Here is an 18,568-nt window from a genome sequence, read left to right as displayed (position 1 = left end):
TCTTGAAAAATTAAACTGTTGAATTTCTATAGTTACTTTAGTTTTTCTATAATTATCTCTTTATTTCATTTACAACAAAATAAACAGTTAGAAAAAAAATCATTACAAAATTCGTACTAATAAAATTTTTTAAAAAATAAAAGTAAAATTCTAACGTTTAAAAATCCAAAATTGTTTTACCAATTATCCATCAAACATGAATGAATTAACAAAAATTATCTGATTTTATCTCGCTTTATTTATCTTCCTAGGAAAACTAACATTGCTCAAATTACCGAGGTAACCCTCACGTATTTCCAATCATCCTCCAAAAAATTCAAATAAAATTGTAACAAAAGATGAGAGAAAAAATTGTTTCTGTATTTTGATGCTTCAATTGTTTCATCTTCCCCGACCCCGATGATAGGAAGAATTAGAAAGCACTTTTAATAACAAAGCCCAAATGGACCAAATTCCCCAAGCCCTCTTGGTGTTCGTCGTCTGCATGTCCAGCCCACTACTCGCAGAGGACGCTTAGACACTTCTTCGAACCTTTTGAAAGAAATATACGTAAGGCCAAGACGAAGAAGAAGAAGAAGAAGAATAAGAAGAAGAAGAGAAGCAGAACGAAGAGAGAAGAAAATACACGTATAGTTATAGAGGGAGGGAGGAGTTTCAGAGGGGTTCGAGGCTCGCATGGCGCTCATTTGCATAGAGAGGGTCTCTCCTAGGGCAAATTCGCGTGCATATAATTGAGAACGGTTTGGCGCCCAAAACCCTAGGGGAGAGAAGGAGGGGGGACGGGGGGAGGCCGGGGCTGCGACAGGGTTGCCCTAGCTGCCAATTTTGTGAGTCTTGTTCCAATTCAGGTGAACCTTTAACTCTATGTTCGGTACTTGGAAACCCTAGAATTGGAGTAGTGTCGAAATTGTGCCAATTTGTGGGCTAAGGTGTTCTCTAGGGTTGATTGTGAGCAAATGAAGGTGAATTTGTTTACTATGTCATTATGAAATGCATTTTGAATGAATGCTTCTTGATTTACTTTGGTGATTGCTATTGTTTGTGGGCTTAATGAGTTAGCATGCAATAGAATGTCAGAGCACGGTGTGTTTATGTTGGCAAATTAGGTAAGGCATGCTTAATTCAATGCTAGTGCTTTTGGGGTTGCAGTTGATCCGTTGAAGTTGTTTATGTAAGAGAATGTGAAGGGTATTGAGGCACCAAGTACCTTGCCTGGAAAATATATGAGTACCCTTGGCAAAACTTTGGTACAGGTTAATATCATCATTGTTATTGTACACAGTCTTGGGTACTCTATAGGCTGACAAATGAGGCATATATCAGTATTAACTCAAACTATCCTCTTTACTGGCAACAATTAGTTTGGTTAAAAAAATTGCTGCTTTCTGTGAATTTTTCCTTCTCATTTTGAATATTAGCAATGCCTATCGCAATTGGTTGCATTGTAATTTCTGACATATGCAATGTTGTGTGCATGCCTGCATTCATGTGTATTTATTTTATGATTTGCCTTTAGTCAATCATTTGGAAGTGCATTGCTACTCTTCAATTAAATGATGCTTGCAATATGCTTATTGAATATTTGACATTTTTTTTTTTATAATTGTTATACACATATTTTAATGGTTTTGTGTGTGTTTTTTTTTTATTCTTGTTTTGTTATTACTTTAGGAAGATGCCTTATCCTCCATTATTCTTATTTTCCCCTTCTCTTAATAAGCCTTCTTTATTTCCCGCCTATCCCCCCCCCCCCCAACCTTTTACAAAAAAAAAAAAGAAAAGAAAGTACGGTACCTCCTCTATATGTGGGTTAAAAAATTGTATAAAAAAAATTTTGGTCCACTTAGACCCTAGGTAAAATAGTTCTTATTGAACCTTATATATATACACACACACACATCTTGTTGAACCTTAATTACTTCGTATTGGATAAGATTTTCGTTTTATATTTTGCTCATTTTTTCCTTCTTTCATTTGTTTTTTGCCTGCCCCCACCTGTCCTTTGAGTTTGTTGATGAGAGAATTCTAAGTACTTTTTCTTTTAATAGTGAAGTCTTCTTCCAGATTTAGGGTGTTAGTGCAATTGATATTATGAAAATTTCTTCTTGACATAGTTGAACCATTGATTGAGCAACTATTAAGGCACCTAGGATTTGCGTCTGGTATTGGATAATATAGTGATACTTATTGACACATTCCTTATTTATAGTTGATGCTATAGACACTTTTTCCTGTTTTTTTATTTTTGGAAGTCACAGCACAGGCAAGCCTTGTGTATCTCATATCATGTTGTTACCTATAGACATTTCATAGATCCTGCTACTCAAATGACTACCAAATTCTTTCTTGTTTTAGGTCACAACTTCACATTCCTTTGCTTTACAGCATGTGCACTTACATAAGCCACTTACATAAGCTTGATTTTTCTATAGGTTAAGGATTTGGTCCAGTATGCTTATGAAGAGGCTACATCAATATATAAAGTCAATTTTCGTATTTTGGAGTGCATGTGCATTATTATGTCATTACAATTCATTTGCTTCAATTGATTTTATTTCTATAGATTTCTCATTCTTATTTTACTATTCCTATTTTATTGCTTTTAGGAATTTGGTAGATTTTTAAACAGATGGGAGGGATGAACTTCTAGGAAAAATTTAGGAATGCATGGATGCTGTTCTGGTCCTGCTGTCTTAGTCAATGCTGAGGTTGATTCCATGGGAGGAGTTGTTGACGGTGGAGTTGGTATTGGTACGAAAACCTCTCCACGTAGAGTGGCTATCGAGAAGGCTCAAGAAGAGCTTAGGTAGTAAGTTGTGCCCTTTGTGTGCACCATTGCTCTGTTATATTTTTTTGCATAGATAGATTTTTTGTTTATCAGTGTAACTAAATGAATTACAATTTTCTGATAACAGGCAGGAGTATGATGTTCGTGAAGAAAGGAGAAGAGAGCTGGAATTTCTTGAGAAAGTATGGCAATTAATATTTCTCTTGCTTTATGAATTCCTTGTGTGGAGTTGATAGACTGATTAAATGCTTCTTACTTGCAGGGAGGCAATCCTTTGGACTTTAAATTTGGGCATGCTGCTTCTGTTAGTGTCCAATCTACTTCACTCCCAGAACATCCTGAACTTGTGACCAGGTTAACTCTTGCCTCTGTTTTTTAGTCATGTGTAATCTGCAGAGTATTTTTAGTAAACATATTAATGTATTTATTCTGGTACATCAGTGAAGCGAAAGGTAGTTTTGCATTGACAGCCTCTCCTCATGGAGACTCTGTCGAAAGTAGCGGTAGACCAGGGGCTCCTGCAGTTAATGAACCCAATACTGCTGACAATCTCTTGCTTTTAGATGGTGACAATGAATCGCTTGAAGGTGAAAGGAACTCTCTACATCCTAGTAGGAGTAATGTTGCTCCTTCTGAGCAGTCTTCCCAAATGGAAGGGAGCCAAAATGCCAAGGAATCAGAAGACTCTGGCATAATTCGCCTGGTGAAAAATCAAGCATATGCTCGAAGGAACAGGTCCAAGTCCAATCGTGACGGTGCTAGATCAAGTTCGGGTGGTCATGGTTCTTCATTATCTGTTCGTCATGGTTCAAGGGATCCTAAAGGGTTGAGATCTGAAATAAACAACCAGAAGGACCAGAATATAGCTTCCACTTGTAACACAAAGTCCACAAGCCCAAACGGTGATATAGTTTTTAAAACTGTGACATCTGATAACCAGTTGGATGTTGAGTTGGATACTAGCCTAACGAAAGGTGAATTGTTTGAAGGAAAGTTAAATGTTGCAGCTTCCAATAATTTGCAGGATAACCATCATAATCTACAATCAAAAGTTGAAGCTCAGCAGACTCCAATTGATTCTGCTTCTGCAGGACATGATCTGGGTGGAGGAAGGGAGCAGCCAGTTTCAGTTGGTCTCGAATGCCAGCCTTCTGCAGCTACAGTGAGCACTGGGAATGAGACCTGTTCTGGTCAACTAAATTGGTTTAACAATTTAAAAAGGGATAGAAGAAGCATACGGGATGAAGGCAAACATAGCAGTGCAGCATTAAGCACAAAAGGGTTAGACTCAGAGTCCTCTTGTACCCAAACTTGTGTTAGCTTAGATGGTAATAATGATAGTGATCTACGTACTAATCCGAAGAATGTTGATTCTAATGGAAATCCTAAGGAACAAACTTTGGCATTTGAAGGGGCACCAGATTTAGAAGGCAATGAAGCAGTAAAACAAAAGAATGAGGCCAAGACCATTGTTGATGTTGACCATAGTTCTGTTCATCAGAATCACATTGGCAATGGATGTATGGTCAAAGTTGAGGATGAGGTAAATGGCAGTAGACCTGACTCTGAAAATGATGCGAGGTATCCAACCAATATCGAGGGAATGAAAGTGAGTGATCATAATGCATCCAAAAATGATACAATATCGGGGAATTTGTTGCATGATAGTGATCATTCCAATTTGAAGAATGAAAATTCTTCCACTGATAGGCCTCAGCCTGAGGGCTTTTCAATGGCTGTGTCTTGCAAGTTGCCTCTATCTGCGTCTGCCTCTGAGGTTCAAACATCATCTGATAATTGTTCAAAGATGGCAAACAAGGCACACGAAGATTCTATTTTGGAAGAGGCCCGAATCATACAGGTTTTTTCACATCTTCTTTTGTAACTTATGCTTTTAAGTTGTTAAACTTGGGTGCACATTTTTTTTTGCCTTATTTTGCCTTAATGTTTGATGCAATGGTAAACAGGCCAAGCGCAAGAGAATTGCTGAATTATCTGTTGGTGCCTTACCCTTGGAGATTCGTCGAAAATCTCACTGGGATTTTGTCCTTGAAGAAATGGCATGGCTGGCAAATGATTTTGCACAGGTCTGATTTTGCAGATAAATTTGAAAGTTAATTTTTCCTATTCCTCATGTCTCATCTTTTTTTCGTTGCAATTTTTTGTGGTTTTATCGTAATATAGATTTATATAGCATTTATTGTATGCAGTTATTTTTTATTTTTTTTCAAATATTGTTGTAACTTCTGATTTTAAGGTTCTCCTGCCTTTTGTACATACTTTCCTTCTGCAACAATCACTTCTTGCTTGCAGGAGCGTACCTGGAAGATGACTGTTGCTGCTCAAATGTGTCATTCTGCCGCTTTTGCTTCACAGTTAAGATTTGAGAAACAAGGTTTATACTCGAAGCAAAGAAAGGTTGCTTACACCTTGGCAAAGGCTGTCATGCAGTTCTGGCATTCAGCAGAGTTGCTTCTTAATAGTGATGATCCAAGTGATAGTCCAGAAGATGGCAAGTTTGATGTGGTTGGATTCGGGACTCTTGATGGGAATGAAGTTGCTAAGGATGGCGTTGGTGTTCCAAATAAGGTGCTTATTATTTACTTTGAATTTTATTCTGGCCACTGCTTTTGGCTAATATAATCATGTGTTTTCAATGCTATGCTATGCTTTTTCTTGTTTGCTTCTCTATATACAAGTGTACAGCAGTAAGTTATCTGTGAGTGGTAATGGTTCTATTTTTCTTGCTTTTGTTTGGTTTATAGAATTTATCTCAATGTATAGTTGGCTCATTGTGATTTAAGCTTTCTTAATTTCTTGTGTGAATTTCTTTGTGTTTCAACTTTCAAAGAGGTAAATAATATGTATTCATCAATGGAACTATGTTGATGGTCTGTTCTAATGTAGATATCACTTTGCTATATATATATATATATATATATATATATATGTATGTATATATATATTTCTGTGGGACTGTGTCTTTATTAGACACATTGATCTATGGCCTATGCATTAAGAAACAAAGGTACATTGTTTATGCCACTACGTTCTTTTGCAATATTAATACATACATTTTGGTTGTTAACTAGAATAACTGTACTGGCTATTTTCTTGTACTTTATGTTAATGTTGTGATTGTCCCACCAAATAATGTCTTTTTTGTGCTTTTCAAAAAGCACTACTTATAAGATATTACAGGCCAAAAAATATTTTATTGTCGAGATATGCTTTGGTTGTTAACTTGTAAAGTGTGGCTACTATCTTGGTTTTTATGTTAATACTGTCTTAGATCTTATCTTTTGTGCTTTTCAAAAGCAGTACTTATATATTATAGGTTGAGAAAAATTCATTGTAAGGATACTGATGCTTAAAGCTTTTAGTCATTGAGAATTCAACCTTTGCTCGAACTTAAGCATCTATATTATATAAATTTACAATAATTGTCTTTTATTTGTTCATTTTTAGGATGCCCTTTTGACAATTTAGGGCTTGAGTTTCTGTTTTTTTTTTTTTCCTTCATGCACGCCTTGTGTTGGCTTCATATCTCGTTTACCTCTTAATAAAATTTTTATTTTTATTAATTGAAAATGCAAAAAAGTGGTACTGCAAACTGGTTAGTGTGTGCCCTAAAACTATTATGGGGGAATAGGTTACAGATTTAAGAGGTGGGTGCATAATGGTATGTTGCGTCATCTCTCATGATCTCATTTGAAAGGGACACAAACGTAGAAAGATGAAATCAAAATCTTAGTATTTCAATGGTTAAATAAGGTGCGAACTCTGGATGTTTAAGTTGAATCTGCTGGCTTTAAACTATTGTTCTGTATCTGGAGCAGTTGCCTTCTTTTCTTTGCTTTTTTTATTCTTTTTTTTTTTAAATTTTATTTTTATGATGTTTGCTGCTTCAAATATAGGTATTGGGCTGGGCCTTTATGGGAATTGGTAGCATCTCTGCTCTTTTGGTGAAAATTCTAATTTCAAGGCTTCATTACCTTTTTGATTGGACTAAATTCGTGACCTTTTTAGAATATTGTACTTCTTTATCTTATCTCTATGTGCTATATAATACAGTATGTGGTGCTGATGGGCAGGAAATGAACAAAGATTTGGAGGGACAATATACTGGGAAAAACCTTGCACTTGCTGTTCAGAGATACGCACTGAGATTTTTGAAAGATAACAGCTCCTCTGTCCCTACTGTTCGAGCAGAAGCACCAGTGACTCCTGATAGAGTAACTGATTTGGGTACTCTGGAAATGTCATGGGAGGATCACTTTATGGAAGTATGGGGTTAATCACTTTAACTTGCACATATAATTTGGATGTTGAGAATGGAATGGCCCTCCCTGGTTGTTAATAGTAGATTTTATGTAATATACTGAAAGACCTTTTGATGCACCTGTTAAAACATGCTGGGTGTTGTCATGCACTGAAGAGTCGTTCTCGTATAGGGAGGGTGTCATACTTTGAAAAGACAGATTATATATTAATACATTTTGCTAAAAAATATGAGTATATTTACTTGGCATATACCAAATAATGAACCGGTGAGAAGGGGTGAGTGTAGGAAGGGCATGGTAGAGCTAGAATAACTTGAACTGAAATACCAAGGATTTGACATCATTTCACCTTTTTGAGGATTGTTAAAGGTATCATACATTGTTGGTCTACAGCTTAATAGCTTAAGATTTTAGGTAAAGTGGTAATCTATCATGGTAACAGGGCTGGTTACCAGGAGGTGGGTTCTAGTCTTGTTGCTCACGTTTATTGTGTGGTGTTTAAAAATTATTGTATTCCCTGTAATGGGAGTTATTTAATGGTTTCTTATCTCAATGCATGCTATCGGGCTGCATGTTTGCGGGAGTATTAAAGCTAGATATACATTGTTGGCCAACAACCTAATATCTTAAGCTTTTAGGTGAAGTGGTAAGAACAAGGATATTGCCTTGGATGGAATGGTGGAAGAGGATTCATGTCAGAAACCCCACTCAGTGGGACTTAGGACTCAGGACTTTGTTGTTGTTGGTGTTATGAACATATTTTCTTGATTTTCACTGTGCAAAGAGAATTCATTATGTATTTTTTTCCTTGTGGCAGGAAAGCCTCTTTTATAAAGTGCCCCTTGGTGCAATGGAAGCCTACCGAAAATCTATTGAGTCTTATGTGGTACAATGTGAGGTAAATTCATGCTTGCCAACTCCAATATTTGGATTATGCATGTCCAGGACCTTGTTATTTATATGTGGAATGTGGCAGAGCAGCAGAGGATCAACAGTTCCTTTTAAAATTATTATTGATAGATTTTTGCTCTGTTTCTGTTACGAGAAAAAAATATTTTGGAAGAAATGTAAGAAAGAGGCTGGAGAATAACATTCACCATGTGGAAGAGGAAGAGGGTTTGGACAGGCAATTTAATTCTTTTATTCTAGGGAACAACAATCGTTTGTTTTTTTTTTTTCTTTTTCTAAAAATAAATTTGAAAGTAGGAATTAACATTATTCTTTGTATAAATTCTTGTCTCTTGCTATTATAAGGTTGCCATTGTGGATGATATGTATTTATTGGCTTATCTGGATATTTAGATAACATATTTTAATTAATTATATTTTCAGAAAACTGGCAGTAGCGTGCAAGAGGAAGTTGAGACGTCTATGTATGATGCTGGGGCAGGTATTGATGATGCCTATTGTGATTTGTATTTTCCTTGTTGACATATCATGTGTTCATGACAAGTTTACTTATGCAGAGTTTGGAACTCAAGAGCTTGCATATGAAGAGGATGGGGAAACAAGCACTTACTATTTGCCTGGAACTGTTGAAAGCAGCAGGCTGTCAAAATTTGCACAGAAGAAACGGAAAAACTTAACAAAGTCATACACAGCTAGGTCGTATGAGTTAGGAGCTGATACACCTTATGGACAGTGTATGGAAAATAAAATTGGGAATCAACCATCCATTTTATTAGCAAAAAGGCCTGCCAGTAGCCTTAATGTTGGTTCTATACCTACAAAACGAATGCGCACTGCTTCCCGTCAAAGGGTTTTGAGTCCTTTTAGCACTGGAGTTCCTGGGGGTGTCCTGGCCCCAAGTAAGACAGATGCTTCAAGTGGAGACACTAATTCTCTGCAGGATGACCAGAGTACCCTGCATGGTGGATCCCAGATTCAGAAAAGTTTGGAGGTTGAATCTGCCGTGGACTTTGAAAAGCAAGTACCATTTGACTGTACCGAAATATCAAAACCTAAAAAGAAGAAGAAGGCCAAGCATCTGGTAAATAGAAAATTAAAATTTCTGAAGTCCTTTAGGCTCAGCCCTATCTTGTTTTTTTGGTGTTTTTCCTCTCTTTTTGTTTTTTGATATTTTTTTTGTTGTTGTTGCCTTTTTTTTTTCTCTCTCCAGTGAGGCCTTTGTTTTTTGCTAGGCTTTGTTAAGTGAGGCCTTGCTTACTCTAGAACCACTTAGTGTACTTTCTCACTATCAATGAGTTTTTGATTTGTGGCTGCAGTGTCCCACATATGAACAGAGATGGCAGCTTGATTCCAGTATTCAACATGACCAGGTAGTTTTGACTTGGTTGTTGAATAAAATTGCTTCATTTGTTACATATCTACCCTGTTGTTGGTCCTGTATGTTCTTTGAAAAAGAAAATATGCTTGCCATAATGTTTAAATGTTTACTTTTGAGTATGAGAGTACTAAATTTATAAACACAAATTGTTAGGTTTAATGAGTTTGTGTCAAATGCTAAAATTTTGCAAGTACATGAGTTTTGATATGCATACATTCTTTAATTTTTTTTTTAAATAACATGAACATTTTATTTCTTATTTGCGTTTGCTGCTTTTTAATGTGTTGTTTATTAGGCAGAATTGTCTTTGATTTTTGTTTTGGTTTTAAAGTTGATTGATTTTGGATTTTTAGTTAGGGCATGGTTATTTGTATATTTGGATGAATGTTTTTATAGTTGTTTTATTCTTTATTTTCTATTTTAATGTAGCACTGTATTCTTGTGAATATTCATTCATCCTGTTAATTTCATGTTTGATCATTTCCCCCCAATGCTTCTCCCTTTTTTTGACTGGTTTCATCATTAAATAATTTGGATTATTTCCCCCCAATGCTTCTCCATTTTTTTGACTGGTTTGATCATCAAATAATTTGGATTTGGCATGCTTCTTATAGTGTAGTTATCAACTTTTTTAATGGCATAAATATGCAGAGGGATAATTCAAGAAAGAGATTGGAGAGTCATCATTTTGAATCTAATGGAAGCAGTGGTAATGCTCTTTTTAATCTCAGAACTGTTATGGTAGTTAGTTTTGCAGAGGCGTTTAATATTTGTCCTCCTGATCTCCTCACATATTTACATGTCCTCCCAAAAGGTCTGTTTGCGCAACATTCTGTGAAGAAACCAAGGATAATAAAGCAGTCACTGGACAATTCCTTTGACACTCCAATGACAGGGTCTATTCCGTCTCCTGTAGCTTCCCAAATGAGTAACATGTCCAATCCAACTAAATTTATCAAAATGATTGGTGGCCGTGATAGGGGCAAGAAAGCTAAATTGCTGAAGGTATTGAGCAGAGAAGGTCTAACTAATTGTGTTTTTAACCTGTTCCTGGTGTGGTTGTCTTTCGTTTTTTTTTGTTTTTTGTTTATTTTGTCGTTTTTTGTAACGAAGAATTTTAGAGTCTATTCTTTTTTGCAGATTCCTGCAGGGCAGTCAGGGATAGGAAGCCCATGGACAGCGTTTGAAGACCAGGTTTTTGCTTATTTTGTTCTGTAATTGTATTGTAATTTTGATTGTTGTTGGAGAAATGAATGGGTGCCTGAAATAGATTAATTTTAATGCCTTAGGCACTTGTTGTCCTTGTGCATGATATGGGTCCTAATTGGGAGCTTGTTAGTGATTGTATCAACAATACTCTGCAGATTAAGGTACATATATGTTGAAATTTTTTCTCGCATCTCTTTTCATTTAGGTTTATCTGCATCTTGCATGTTAGGTCTTTAAAAATCAAGTTTGCATTGTATGTTCTTATGGCTGAAAAAGTACTAAGTTCAATTTTTTTCCTTTCTTGGGGCATCATGGCACATTGTTTTTCTCATTATTATTAAAATGTTTTGTTGTTGAGCATTGAAATTCTAATATTTATCGGCTGTCTAATATGTCCAGTGCGTCTTCCGCATGCCTAAAGAATGCAAGGAACGTCACAAAATCTTAATGGATAGGTCTGCTGATGGGGTTGATAGTGCCGAAGATTCAGGGTCTTCTCAACCTTACCCGTCTACATTACCGGGAATTCCAAAGGCAATAATTTCGCACCCCCCTTTTCACAAGTTGAATTTGACAATTCAGTATGTTAATCATGTATCAGTGTGAGATATCGTATTACCGTACTGTTGAGTTTTAGGTGTGCATTGATCGGATGCTGATTTTAGCTTTGCATTGATTGGATAGTGTTTCTGCATTTCTCACAGGGCAGTGCCAGACAGTTGTTTCAACGTTTGCAGGGGCCAATGGAAGAGGATACCCTTAAGGCTCATTTTGAGAAAATCATTTCAATTGTACAGCAGCAGCATTATCAGAAGAGTCAGGTTTGTATTAAACAGCTCTTTTGGTTGTATATTCAGATTAAAAAACTGTTATACTACCTGTGGAGCCTTCCTGTTCTCAGCACTTCTATTTTGGGTTCAAATTGTCTTTCTTTGTCAAACACAGGCTTGTAGCATTTTTCACATTTTATTTCTCTAATGAATGTCAGATTCTGATTGCAATTTAGCCATTTTTAAGTTTCATACTTGATATCTTCATCACCTTTATTTGGCATGGGGCGAGTCTAGCAAAGATAGTTGTTCAGCTGTTTCTTAATGGGCAAGTGACATTATCTGTGTCAACTGGTTCCTATGCTTTTGAATTGGTATTCAATTTACCTTTTTTTGATAGCATATTCAATTTTGACCTATTATTTACACACACACAGAGACACCCATACATTGATACGAACATGCATTTATCGTGTGCCTTAAAATTTTGTTATCAATTGAATTAAAGCTCAGCTTGTCACTTTGCCCCTTATATATTTTCTCACCTAGTCATGGTTGGGGATAAGCATTTTGAGCCAGCTGTGTGGACTTCTTTTTTCTCCCTTGGTCTGTAAAATTTAAGCAGCATATGGCAACCTTGAGTAGCATAGCAGCAAAAAATGTAATAGAATAAAATACAATGTAGAAAGACCCCTCTGTGAATATCTTGGAGTGTGGATGCCAATCACTGAAAACAACCTAATAAATTCCATTATTTTGATGTTTTCTTTTGTGACTTTGAGCTTACTTGTATTATTCCTCATTTTTTTTTTTTTTCAAAGAATGATAAACAGGAATCAAAACAAATAGCAACAGGAATCCACAATTCTCATATCGTTGCTCTTTCCCAAGTCTGCCCCAATAACCTGAATGGTGTTACTTTAACGTAAGTTGTAATGTTTCTTTGGATTTTATTTTTTTAACGACATAGTGCATAAAAGCCATAGTGATTCATTCATTGGTGTTTAATTATATTTTGTTTAACACTTTTCTGGAATGTAACATTTTGTCTTATGAAATTCAGAAATTTTGTTATTAACTATATTTCTTTTTTTTTTTTCACTATTGTTATTGTTATTTATTTTTTAATGAAGGCCTCTTGATCTCATTGATGCGGCCACATCAAATCCTGATGTTCTCTCCCTTGGGTACCAAGGCTCGCACACTAGTGGTTTACCAATTTCAAATCAAGGTTCTGTAGCATCAATACTTCCTGCTTCTGGTGCAAATTCCTCGCTACAGGGATCTTCTGGTATGATCCTTGGCAGTAACTTGTCATCTCCATCTGCTCCACTGAATGGCTCTGTTAGGTAATTTGCTCTTATATTGACATTAACTGTGCATTTTGTGATAATTCAATTTTATGGCCTGTCACATTGTTCATCCTATTTGTCAGGGATGGTAGATATGGTGTCCCAAGAGCATCATCATTGCCAGTTGAAGAGCAGCAAAGAATGCAACAGTATAACCATATGTTATCTGGTCGAAACATTCAACAAGCCAGCTTGTCTGTTCCTGGGACTGACCGTGGTGTTCGCATGCTGCCTGGTGGAAATAGTATGGGCATGATGTGCGGGCCAAACAGAAGCATGCCAATGCCAAGACCAGGGTTACCAGGAATTGCCTCCTCATCTATGCTGAATTCTGGAAGTATGCTCTCCTCCAGCATGATGGGGATGCCAAGCCCTGTGAATATTCACTCTGGAGCTAGTTCTGCTCAAGGGAATTCATTATTGAGACCTCGTGAGGCTCTACATATGATGCGGGTTAGCTCTCTCTTTCTCACTGCTTTTAACAATTGCATCGTGTTATTTCGTCTTTAGGATAATATAAAGTGGGATTAATTTCAAGATCGACGCTCCAATGTTAGTTGGACCTCAGATGGAGATGGTTTCAACTTGACTAGTTTCATATGTACTAAAACTGCATACGTATACGTTGCAAATTTACCTACTTCAATTTTTTTTTTAAATGCGATGGGGTGGAGGTAATTTGATTTGGGGATTATCTATAATCAGTATTATTAGTTGAGAAAATAATTTAGAGTGGTTAATTTTACACTTTAAAAGTTGATGTTTGTTATTGAATATAAGGTAAAAATACATTGACTAGAGGTTTGATAAAAAGACGTGGACTTCTCTTAATGTTCAAAAAATGACATCAACTTGACATTTACATAGGATGACAGTATATACCCCATTGTTAGTTGACCTCCAATGAAGGCTTGATATACTTGTCAAATTGAACCCGCTAAATGTTAAGTGGAGAAGCCCTAAATACCCCCAAAAGCTCTTACACTATTACTCTCCTTGGATGAGTTTCAGTAAAAACAGTGGTTGAAAATGCACTTTGGAAGAAGATGCATATCAGTAAAAGGATGTAATAAGTATTTGCTATCTGTGTCATAAATCTTCCCATAATTTAGAAAGGGCAGCATGGACTCTTAATTATATATATAAAAGATGAGTCAACCGATGGAGTGGGTGTTAGTACTGTTGCGTTTAAATGTCAAGGTCAGTGCCATTTTTTGAATGTTCGTTTCAATAAATCTATGGGGATGCTAGTATATTTTGTCCTAAATATAAAGATGTACCAAAAATGCATTCTAGTGGCATGTGTGAGCAGTCAGACCCATGTGTTACAATCAAAAGGAAGTGAAACAACAGCAAGAAATCCTCAATTCCTGTCGGTCAATTTATCTGCCAGTGACTGGCAATGGTTGGGATGGCTGGGTTGCGCGTAATCTAAGTTGAGGTTTCAGTTTCTGCCCTCTTTCAGTCAGTCAGTCTGCTTATGTATGAATCTGGTTGAAAATAGTGTGAAAAAATGCATTCCCGATAACCTCAAGTTGCCCCCTTATGTTTGTTTTAGAAATTAGCAAGAATGTTCTCGAAATGTAAAAATGAAAATAAATGCGGCCAATCAACTTTTTAAAGAAAATTGATGGTGTAGGTTCTCACATTATGTGTGTTGTGATGGCAATCTAGTCCTCTGGATCTAATGCACATACATATCACTGTGGCATTACCTTTTTCATTTAATTTAGTAATTACATGGTTTGTGACTGTCAGTAGATATTACTAAATTATGTGAGTTTTGCTAACATAACCGATTAATTTTTTGTTTACATGTTGAGCCATATTATATGAACGACAACAACAATGTTTAGGGAAGTAAAATATTCAATGGTTGGGAAGGATCATGCTTGAGATCCGATGGTTGGGCATCAAGATTTATGAGATTGAAACTTGAAAATCAAGGGAAGCCTTAACTTGAAAAATATAACTGGATTAAACAAAAGGTATACCCACAATTACATTTAAAACTGCAGATCTTGTATTGTTTGGCCATTAAGATTGGTTCTTCTTTTCAGCTTCTTGGTGTCAGTGGTGCATAGTTTTCATACGTTAATCAACATGAGAAAAAGGAAGTATTGGCATGAATATGTGTAGTGAAACCCTAGCAGTGTTCATTAAGTTTCTATAATTGATGTCTGCATAAGAAGTTCAAAGGAGTTGGAAAATTGAGGTCTGTATCCATTTTTCCACATCCTTGAAAAAGCCTATTGAGGAAATACTTTAATGCAAGAACTTCTGAAATTATCTGAAACCTTTAACATTGTTATTATATCAAACCGTAAGTTGATGTTTAGGCTTTATTATTTGGGATGAGTTTTGAAAGAGTGATGGGAAGTAACCTCTTTCCTCTGTTGTCACATTTTCCTAGCATTTGAATGCCTTGAAAGTTGACACTTGTCCATGACTTGCAGGTGCATCAAGATTCAAGATGCCTTTTCTCGATCTGCTATTAAATTATGTTCTGCAGACTTTTTCTGAACTTCATCTATTACTGGGGGTGGATTTTTAAGTTAAACTGAGGTTGTGTTCGGAGCATTAATTTTAGGCCTTGAATTTGGATTTGGATGAAATTTAATATAATTTTGTATTGCACTTTATCCAAATCCATAAAAATCCAAATCTATAGTCCAAGTTCCAAGCTTCTAAATGAGGGGTGAAGGTTTGTGCTTTCTTTGATTTTCAACATCTGACAAATAAGGAGAATCTTGAGCAACACTTATTGGAACATGGCCTAGGAGAATTTAAGCCTTAAAAAATGAAAAGAGGGCTCTGATGCTGCTCTTAGATAAAAATATAGAAAACAGAAGAAAAGAAAAAAAAAGAGGTAAACAAAGAAAAAAAAAATGTTATTAGATTTAAGTAATATTTTTTCATTGGGGGGTGGGGGTTTGGAACTGATGATGGGTAGAAGACATACAATCTAGGAAATAGAATTGTGCCATTTGGTGGTTATATCGATCAACTATGCTTTTGTAAGTGAACACAACTTTTGTAAGGTGATTGATAAGGATATTTATATCCATGCTGAAGTGTGCTCAACTAATATTTTTTCCGTTACTTTGTGCAATATTGTTCTGGCTGCATAAGCCATAAGGTAGTTTATGGCTAGTTTTTGATGTCCACATTAACAACATCTTTCTGTTGTACACTTTGCATTGAATTACAACTTCCATTCTCTAATTGGTTATGATAAAGGATTTTTTTTTTCTTTTTTTGGTGTGATAGCCTGGTCAGAATACGGAGCATCAAAGGCAAATGATGGTGCCAGAGATTCAGATGCAGGTCACTCAAGGGAACAACCAAGGAGTTCCTCCTTTCAGCGGGTTGAGTTCTGCTTTCTCAAATCAGACAATCCCCTCACCTGTTCAAACTTATGCAGTCCATCCCCCTCAGCAACATCAAATGTCCCCACAGCAGTCCCATGTGCTTGGCAACCCTCATCACCCCCACCTTCAAGGCCCTAATCATACTGCAAGCACACAGCAGCAAGCCTATGCAATTCGCCTCGCTAAAGAAAGGCAGCTGCAGCAGAGGATATTTCAGCAGCAGCAGCAACAACAACAACAACAGTTCGCTGCATCTAACACTTTGATGCCACATGTCCAATCACAGGCCCAGATTGCCCCCATATCATCTTCTTTGCAGAATAGTTCCCCAATTCAACCACAGACTTCTCAGTCAGTATCCCTGCCGCCTCTGACATCTTCTTCTCCAATGACCCCAATATCTTCCCAACATCAACAGAAACACCATCTTCCTCCGCATGGCATTGGTCGGAGTTCTCAAACTGGTGCTGGTGTGTTGGCCAGCCAGATGGGGAAGCAACGACAACGACAGCTACAACAGCAGCAGCAATTTCCACAGGCTGGTAGGCACCACCCTCAACAACGCCCTTCGTCGCAGTCTCAACAGCAGGCTAAACTTCTGAAGGGAATAGGAAGAGGGAACATGTTAATGCATCAGAATCTCCCCATGGATTCCTCTCATTTGAATGGCCTTACTCCACCCACAAGCAGCCAAGCTGCAGACAAAGGTGAGCAGGTCATGCAATTGATGCAAGGTCAAGGCTTGTATTCTGGATCAGGTCTCAACGCTGCCCAAGCAGCTAAACCATTAGTTGCTCCAAAGCCCCAACCACCACAACAACCACAAAAGCTTTTTCTGGTGGTGACTCTTTGTCAAACATCCCGAACCACAACACCACCATACTTTCTGATAATAGCAGTCAAGGCCAGGTTCCACCAGTTCCTCCTAGTCTGCCAATTGTCCGACTCCCATCATGCTGCTCCCCTCATCATGCTTCCTCACGCAGCACACTGCAGCTAAACGGCACCGCCCACCACGCAGGTTAGTCAAAGTCAACCAACTTCTCAGAGAATGGTTCCGCAGAATCGTCAAGTGAATTCTGACCTGCCGAGCAAGTCTCAAACTGACCAAGCTCATGCTGATCTGTCTCCAATAGGCAGCACTATGATGCCCCAGGCTTGTGTTGATTCAACTAGTGTTGTTCCTGTTTCTTCTGCCGGTGCTCATTGGAAAACAACAGAACCTTTATTAGAGGCTAGTTTGGCAAATTCAGCTACACAATTGGGTTCCATCAGCAGCCCACCTCTAACAAATTCCTCTGGGAGTGAGCCAATTACACAGGTCACCCATGTTTGGGCCAAGGCAGTCATAGCATTTGATCTCCTCATGGACATGTCGTGGAATCAACAGTGGCACAAGCCTCAGCCCGCCGCACGCACCACAACATCCTTCACCGCCCCCACCTCCACAGCAGCAACAGCAACAAGAACAACTGAAACAGCAGAAATCACCTCAACAGTTGGCACCACAACAGCACTCTCAGCAGCAGACGCATCTGCAAGGAGGTCAAAGCAGCATGTATATCAGATCCACAAACTCCAGACTGGAATGAAGCACCCCAATGGTTGAGCAGTTCCAGGAGGGTGTTGGTCCTGCCACAGCTGGGTCCGCATGCCCTTGTAACAGCACTGTACAGGTAAATCTAATGTTTCCTTAACAAAAGTTACACAACTACTTGTGTTAATGTCGTTTATATTATATTAGTATTATTATGTGATTGCTTCTTTCCAGACTTACAATTGCTGATTTGTGGGGAAATAGTTTTTACACAGGTAAATTGACGGAAGCTAATATTGGGTGGCATGTTGTTGTGTGCAGATGAAGCTGGCCATTCCATGAGGGAATCACACGAGGGATGGGAGGGTGGCGGTTACTGTTGTTATTTTGAGGTAGGGCTGATGTTGTCAGGGCATATATTTTTTGTTTTTGTTTTTCTTGTTCTAGGATATTGTAATGTACATTACCACTGGTCTAGTAGGGCTTCAGCGGAGGAAGATGGGGACAATTATAGAGGCGTTTGTACAGGGGGGTCTCTCGTCTTTCTTTCCTTCATTTACTTTTATTTTTTTTAATTTTTTTTTTTTGAATTTCATTTTTAATTTTGCCTGCTTCCCCAGCACGTTTTTGGAGGGAGGAGGGGGAGGGGGAGGGGGAGGGGGAGGGGGCCTTCATTCCCTTTTTAGATTAGTGCATGTACTATTATTGTTATGACCCTTTGGAATGAAGGGATGTAGCTGTCAATTGTTAATGGGCGAAAAAGCCTCATGGGGAATTTTTGTGAATATAGGCAGTGCCAGAGAAGTTCGGCGGGGGGGAATTCCTCTGTATACACACCAAAATAACAATTAACAACCCCCCATCTATTGTTAATGCTTCCCTCTCTTTTGGCCTGCCATTGTCGCGCCTGCCCTGTAAATTGAATTTTATTTTTTTTTTTTTTTGTAACCACTTCATCTTCTCTGTTTCCA

The 18,568-nt window shown here is 37.5% G+C and overlaps 1 protein-coding gene across 2 annotated transcripts; it reads left to right on the top strand.

Moving 5' to 3' along the window:
- Positions 1–368: 368 nt before the first annotated feature.
- On the top strand, positions 369–18,536 carry LOC131156239 (chromatin modification-related protein EAF1 A-like). 2 transcript variants are annotated; one of them, XM_058109763.1, is made up of 24 exons: positions 369–848; positions 2,607–2,806; positions 2,916–2,970; positions 3,051–3,142; positions 3,230–4,649; positions 4,756–4,875; positions 5,102–5,377; positions 6,706–6,753; positions 6,883–7,074; positions 7,889–7,969; positions 8,404–8,461; positions 8,538–9,061; positions 9,297–9,350; positions 10,010–10,067; positions 10,173–10,363; positions 10,499–10,552; positions 10,648–10,728; positions 10,967–11,101; positions 11,272–11,388; positions 12,171–12,262; positions 12,471–12,686; positions 12,773–13,142; positions 15,960–17,736; positions 17,919–18,536. In XM_058109763.1, exons 2-23 carry the CDS (start codon positions 2,664–2,666, stop codon positions 17,058–17,060), a joined length of 5,478 nt encoding a protein of 1,825 aa, XP_057965746.1. In that variant the 5' UTR covers positions 369–848; positions 2,607–2,663; the 3' UTR covers positions 17,061–17,736; positions 17,919–18,536. The 2 variants fall into 2 exon arrangements, with proteins under 2 accessions (XP_057965746.1, XP_057965745.1); XM_058109762.1 differs by having other exon boundaries at positions 12,159–12,262.
- The last annotated feature ends 32 nt before the right edge of the window (positions 18,537–18,568 follow it).

Source organism: Malania oleifera, chromosome 5 (assembly GCF_029873635.1).
Source record: "Malania oleifera isolate guangnan ecotype guangnan chromosome 5, ASM2987363v1, whole genome shotgun sequence".
NCBI classification, from domain to species: Eukaryota; Viridiplantae; Streptophyta; class Magnoliopsida; order Santalales; family Ximeniaceae; genus Malania; species Malania oleifera.
Note: the sequence above shows the minus strand (reverse complement) of the source record. Positions and strands in the feature narration are given on the sequence as shown.